The 6,381-nt window shown below is 46.9% G+C and overlaps 2 protein-coding genes across 2 annotated transcripts; one reads left to right on the top strand and one right to left on the bottom strand.

Annotated features, from left to right (window-relative positions):
• The first annotated feature begins 468 nt into the window (after nt 1–468).
• On the top strand, nt 469–2,353 carry LOC6606346 (glycosaminoglycan xylosylkinase homolog). Its single transcript, XM_002031115.2, has 4 exons — nt 469–898; nt 1,061–1,638; nt 1,699–1,899; nt 1,959–2,353. Exons 1-4 carry the CDS (start codon nt 620–622, stop codon nt 2,164–2,166), a joined length of 1,266 nt encoding a protein of 421 aa, XP_002031151.1. The 5' UTR covers nt 469–619; the 3' UTR covers nt 2,167–2,353.
• Nucleotides 2,354–2,533: 180 nt separating this feature from the next.
• LOC6606344 (exosome component 10) lies at nt 2,534–6,263 on the bottom strand. Its single transcript, XM_002031113.2, has 5 exons — nt 5,932–6,263; nt 5,676–5,857; nt 4,134–5,538; nt 2,962–3,888; nt 2,534–2,843 (listed from the first exon to the last, which is right to left on the bottom strand). The coding sequence occupies exons 1-5, from the start codon at nt 6,037–6,039 to the stop codon at nt 2,763–2,765; spliced, it is 2,703 nt and encodes a 900-aa protein (XP_002031149.2). The 5' UTR covers nt 6,040–6,263; the 3' UTR covers nt 2,534–2,762.
• Between the last annotated feature and the right edge of the window lie 118 nt (nt 6,264–6,381).

Below are 6,381 nucleotides of genomic sequence, written 5' to 3'. Positions count from 1 at the left end.
AGGAGGACCACATTATCAAGCCATCATGATTTATGCCATCATTTAGAAGGCATCAACTGATCGGCGCGGGTATTATCTAAATTGAATGAATCACACGGAAACACTAGGATAAACCAATTGCCAAGAATCCGAATGGGGTCAACAGTAGGTGTGTAAACAACCGGATCTGATTAATTTGTTGCAGTAGGTGAGCGAAATAGACTAGAACCCGGAACAGGACTCGTTTTCTCTACTACTGACAATTTAATTAATGCTTACACGTTTTCAGAGGCGGCCACAATTAATTTGCACAACAATGGACTGATGCGAACAGTTGTTAGCCGATGTCTGCCAAAAAAAAAATAAGTACAGCACAAGGAAGGGCAGCCGCAGCACGAACAACAATCGCCAGAGCAGCAGCAACAATTGCAAGAAGTGCAGCAAGTATTGCAAGTGCAACACCAACAACTGCAACAATTGCCAGAGAAACAGCAGCGACAGCAGCAACAACAGCAGCAGCATGCCGCTGTGCCAGCCCGGCCATATCAACATTTCGGCTAGAATTGAGCAAATTGCCAGCGCGGCTATCGCTGCGTATACGTAATATTAAAAATAGGCTAACGCCCGCCCAGGCTGCAGGATGAACAAGCGCAGCGTCGTCATCGCGGGAATCGTGGCCAGCCTGTTGGGCTTGGCGCTCGGTGCCAACTTCTACTTTATGTACTACCTCAGCGCCGAGGAGGGTCATCTGGCCAGCGTCCGGGCGCTGGAGAACATGATACGGCACAAGATGCGCCACCTGAAACCCAACTACCTCAATCGCAATCCTCGCTTCTTCATGTTCCGCAACAAGCTGCTTAAGAACTACAAAGCGGCGCCGTACGAGAACGCCAGTGTCCTCTGGGACATTGCGAACTGGGTAAGTCGATGGATCTCAGTGGGTCTGCCAGAATTGTTATGCTCGTGATTTATGTTTGCCTGCTTATGCAAACAAAAGAAGGAAATGAATTTTTAATAGGGAAAAAATTCTATATTATAATTTGCAGCTAAGTATATTCACTAACCATTTGGTGCCTTTCAGTGGCCCCACGAAAACGAGGTCTATCCCTTATACGACTCATCGATGGGACAGCTTTTAGAAACACTGCGCCGCGAACCTATCACCCGCGTGAGCAACCTGGGTCGGGGCACGCAATTGAAGCTCCTGGTCCGCCTTTCCCAGCAGCAGAAGGTGATCTTTAAGCCGCAATGGTATCCGCGGGACGAGGTTATCGATGGCATGGTGTACAGTGGCAAGGATCGCCACACGGCTGAAGTATATGCCTTCTATCTGGGCGCCGTGCTCGACTTTCGATGGACACCCATCGTGGTGGGTCGAGTGGTGAACCTCAAGAAGGAAATATATGCCAAAGGCGATCCGGAGCTCCAGCAAACCATAAACATCGAAACGGACGAGGATGGCAGGGAGAAGTACTGCCTGTTTGGGAAGTGTCACTACTGCAACGAGGAGGAGACCGTTTGTGGCGATGAGCGGCACAACATTGAAGGTGTGTTCATCTATATTGTTCCGGGTACGTTGGCTAAGAGGCGATCACCGTGGCAACGCACCTACAAGGATGACAAGCGGGCGCCCTGGGAGGACGATATGACCTACTGCAAGTGAGTTCCACACTTTAACTTCTTACTATTGACTTCTAGTTCAAAAATATTACTTTTCAGATCGTTGAAAAATAAAATGGAGACCATTCGCCTGCTGGACCTTATAGATGCGGCTATTTTCGATTACCTAATCCAAAATGGGGATCGGCATCACTACGAGACGCGGGAAGAGCGCGTGGTGCTTATTGACAATGGAAAAGCCTTCGGAAACCCGAACAAGGATCACTTGGACATCCTCGCGCCACTCTACCAATGCTGCCTGTAAGCCTTCGTCCAATTACCAAATATCTATAACTATTTATTTACTATTTGCCTTACAGTCTGCGAAAATCCACGTGGGATCGGCTGCAAGTCTTTTCCGGTGGCGTACTCACGGAAATCATCGATCGGCTTTCCAAGCAGGATGCTCTCTATCCCCTCATTACGGATAAGCACAAAAAAGGAGTGGAGCGACGACTTCTGGTGGTCTATGCTGTTGTGGAGCACTGCATGGACATCGAGGGCGACAAAATGTTCAAAACTCTGTAGTTCCAGGTCGAGATTAGGGCTAAAAGCCAGCACAAGAGCTACCGGGACTCACTTTCCACATCCTACTTAAGCTAAAGTTAGATAGAGAAATTATCGTATTATTTTAGTCCATGTTTCCCTTCTGTATTTCTCCCAACGTTTTAAACTATTTAAATGCCCACAACAGGTTTAACCTGTTTAAAATTAAGTTTTCTTGTCGTGTCTTGTATTGGTTTGAATGATAAGTTTTCGAAAAATTGAGATGCCATCCATTTAAGAAGTTTGAAATTACCATGACATTTCCCACGACTATCAATTACTATTTGGTTTTCCCATATTTTTTTTTTGAACTACAAACCGATCCTTAACAACATATCCGATAGTCTAGTTTTATGAATAGTTACGGTTGTTATTTAATAGGTGATATTTTAGAAAATTGCAAGGCTCAGAAATGATAGTTTTGTAACTTGAAGAGAATTTATAAACAATAAAAAATAAACACTTGTTTAATTTATCATCAGTTTCATCAATCCGTTTTCGTGTTGCTCGCATTTTTCCTATTGAATCCACATATATACCAGTTATATATATTTTACAGACTTCGTCACGATTGCAGTTTATTTTTTGCCCTCTTTCCTTACATTACTGAATGTAAAAAGCTTGTTGAACTGCTTGTTGTTGCGATTGTTGGGACGGTTCTAAAAAAAAAAAACAAGCGTAATAAATGTTTAGTGGAGACATCGTTTCAGTAAAAGCTAAGCCAGCTTTTTAATACTCGCCAAAGTAGGGGAATAAAACCAAAAACATAGCACTCACCTTGCCGCGAATTTGTTGCTTAATTTCTGTGCCCCGTGCCCTTTGCGCTCCTCCCTTGAATTGCCGGAAGTCCACGTTCTTGTAGTCAAAGTTACCTGTACCCTGGTGCTGCGGAACCTGCTGACTGGAGCTCTGCGGGTGGTTTCCTCGATTCTTGCCCTTGAATCCGCGCTGGAACTGATTCTTCTTCTGCTTGCGATTGTTCTGTGCCGGCGATGGTTTTGGTGGCTCTGTGGCTTGTCTTTCGATAGGAACCTCCACGACCTCGTCATCGCTTTCGCCTGTAGCCTGCTGAACTTTTTCGACTGGTTCGATCTTCACCGGCGGTTTGGTTTGTGTGCTCTCAGCTTTGCGAGGTCGTTTGCTAGCAGTCGGCTGCTGATCCGGATCTGTTTTCACGTTCGCTTGTGGGTGCTTGCGCTTCAGTTGTTCCTTCAGCGGAACGGAGTACATGTCATCATCCTCCTTCCCGATGGCGTTTGCCTCCAGCTTAATGTTTTGCTCCACAGTTGGGGCCGCTGGACACAATTGCCTCTTTTGCAACTCGCTTCGCTCTCTGGCCAACTGATCGGCCTTCAGCTGCACCATCAACGGCAGGATGGCGAGGTAACGTTTGTAGGGCATACGCAGTGTCTGGCTCTCCTTGCGAAGATGGGCCCAGCGCTGCTCCTCTTCTGGTGTCGGCTTGGACTGCTTTTCGAACAGAGCCATGGCTGGTGCCGCTAAGGTCGGATCTACTTTGGCAACCTCCTCCTTTCGGGCCACCTCCAGTTTTCCTGTAGTTGAACTACGTTTTAACAGCGTTGGCAGGTCGTCGCGAATCTCCTCCACATGCGAAAAATCATGCGGACAGTAGAGCTTGCTGCTAAAGTCTTTGGTCGAGGGAGGCAACGATGCCTGTGTACTGCTCCGGGCTTCCAGGATAGGCTAAAATCGTAATTAAAGTCATGAATATTAAACATTAGATACATTAGATACGACCCCAGCAGTTAGTAACATTAAACCTATTTTAGTAGACATGCGGTTGTGAAATGAATTGAACTATAAGGTGAATTCAGAACATGTTCTTCATTTCAATGTTAGTTACAATTAATTGGTAATGAAAAATTTTCGGTATAGGCGCCAACGTTGATCGAGTTGCAAGCGCTGCTTGAAGGCGCCACGAAACTCACTTTGACCAGCGGCTGATCGCGCGCCTTGAGGACAATCTGGTGAAGCGTGTGCAGCTGTTGGCGCACCAATGGCGGAATGGGATTGCAGCAGGCGAGGATTCCCTGCATCTCCCTTGGAAGACTCTCAGCAATTTGCAGCATCATGTGATTGGGCAGCACATAGCCGTAACTCTCGTCCTCTGACCGCGCCGTAGCATCGCGCCACTCGAAGATCCCGCGAAGGGCGTACAGTTGCCGGTTGTCGAAAGAGCGCTTCGTTTTTCGTACTAAATCCAAATGAGATTCTGGTCCGATGTGAGGCTTATTATACCGCTTCTTGCAGACATCCGTGCTCTGTTGATAGACACTGCCCAGCAGTCCCGGTTCGGCCTGCTGCTGCAGCAGATCGTTTGTCATCCGTTCGTAAACGTATATCAAAAAGTGGGTATCCTGACGAGCGTAGTCCACCAGCTGCTGGGGGAGCGGCCTCATTCGCCAATCGGCCAGTTGCAGGCTCTTGTCCACATCCAAGTCCAAATAGTGCTTAAGCAAATATGCCAACGATAACCTGGCCATGTTCAAGGCTTTGGCAGCCCGATGCGTGTCGAACATGTTGACGATATACAAGGATAAGTCGCGCTGCAGCCACTCAATGTCCAAATCGGCGCCGTGCAGGATCTTCAGCTTCTTGGGATCGGTGAGTACCAAATTTAGTATATGCATATCATCGCGTAGGATCAGGGTATCAAAAATATAGTCCTTGCTGCGAGTAGACATCTGGACCAGGCAAGTGATGCCCATGAAGGTGCGATACGAGTGGTGCTCCACATCTATGGCGATCTGGGGCGCTTGCCTAAGTTCCTCCAGTGCCTGCTTCAGTTTTTCCACCGTGTCAACCACCATTAGTTCGGTTTCTGCCATCAGCGCTGGAAGCACTGGCTTTTGTTTTTGGAGCTGCTCCGTCGGAGGCTCAAACTTAAGCAGCTCAAACTCGTAGGGATGCAAATAGGATTGGACATTGCCGGCATCATCGTATTCGGGCAGCAGGGCCAGCGGTTTAAGAGAATTAGGTTTCTCCTTGAGTCTTGGAACAAACGGATTCTGGGCACTGTTATCCACCGGCTCCCTAAATTGCGTCTGCGGTCGAATGATGTTCTTGGCGGTGAAGAGACGAGTGGAAACCATGTTGCGTTGCGGTGTTCCTGTCGTTCTGTTCCAGCTGCCAGCCTTTGGAGTTCCTTGGGTTTGTGGAGCAGCTACTGCGGGTTCTATGGATGTGGAGCTGGTCATCACGTCCACCTGGGCCTCTACGACCTGTTGGGTATTTCTTCGCAGACCAGCTTTAATGTCCAGATTGGTCGTAATGCGCTCAAACAGTAAGTCGTTGCACTCCTGCACCATCTCAAACTGCTCTTCCATTTGGCGTCTGTTTAAAGAATAAAGATCGATTATTATTTACAGATACAGAAACCAACTGTGATTTCAATGGCTGAAAAACATTTTCAACATTTCGAAAAGTGGGTGTAAAAATCAAGGCTTAATGAGATGTCATCGGTAGCTTACTTTTTGATGTCGCCCTTGATGTCTTTGGAGTGCAGCACGTTCCCGATGAGCGCCACCACCCGTTGGGTCAGGTCTTCAATAACACGTGCGTAGCCCGGATAGCTCAGGTAAAGGGCGCGTGCTGTTCCTTGTGGGAAAGCATTGGCGGCTTTTGTGGCGGCGATTGCATTCTTGAACCCTTTCTGGAATGTCAGAGCAGAAAACGTAGGGATTGCATTGAAATATACTTATGTACATTGGCTGAATTGGTACCCACGTTTGTGAATGCCTCGATATCTTCTGAAGCGGAATTCTGCGTCGGCTGGTCTGCTTGGGCCGACTCCTCTTTGGCCTCCTGGTGAACTCTTTTCGGGGCTCGCGGCATGTCTGTTTAGTGTTTCCTTGTCGAATGTCTCGTGTTATTTTCGTACAAATTTTTTGTCGTTTTACAGATTGTCGAAAATGTGCGTGTTTTCTCTTCTTCCTTTTTGAGAATAACAACAGCTTGAATTTGGAGTTTGTCAACACTACCGGCGGCGAAATTTGATCACTATATAGCACTAAAACGGTGCTGACCGCAATCGAATTAAATCGATGTGATGGTGTATTTTACAAATGTTAGCCAAATTTGGAATGATGATATTTTGTTATGTTAAACCGTACACAGAACCTCCTTTGATGAACACTACTTTACAAATACTTTTAAGAAGCGAAATATTATTATTAT

The sequence above is a fragment of the Drosophila sechellia genome, chromosome 3R (assembly GCF_004382195.2).
Source record: "Drosophila sechellia strain sech25 chromosome 3R, ASM438219v1, whole genome shotgun sequence".
Classification (NCBI taxonomy): Eukaryota; Metazoa; Arthropoda; class Insecta; order Diptera; family Drosophilidae; genus Drosophila; species Drosophila sechellia.
The sequence above is the reverse complement of the archived record's forward strand: the minus strand, read 5'-3'. Positions and strand labels throughout refer to the sequence as shown.

Excerpts from the sequence above, each read along its gene's own strand:
- LOC6606346 (XM_002031115.2), top strand. The coding sequence starts at position 620 with ATGAACAAGCGCAGCGTCGTCATCGCGGGAATCGTGGCCAGCCTGTTG. Across the intron at positions 1,639-1,698 it reads GACGATATGACCTACTGCAA|ATCGTTGAAAAATAAAATGG; the intron begins GTGAGTTCCACA and ends ATTACTTTTCAG. Across the intron at positions 1,900-1,958 it reads CCACTCTACCAATGCTGCCT|TCTGCGAAAATCCACGTGGG; the intron begins GTAAGCCTTCGT and ends TTTGCCTTACAG.
- LOC6606344 (XM_002031113.2), bottom strand. The coding sequence starts at position 6,039 with ATGCCGCGAGCCCCGAAAAGAGTTCACCAGGAGGCCAAAGAGGAGTCG. Across the intron at positions 5,858-5,931 it reads ATATCGAGGCATTCACAAAC|AAAGGGTTCAAGAATGCAAT; the intron begins GTGGGTACCAAT and ends CTGACATTCCAG. Across the intron at positions 2,844-2,961 it reads AGCAACAAATTCGCGGCAAG|AACCGTCCCAACAATCGCAA; the intron begins GTGAGTGCTATG and ends TTTTTTTTTTAG.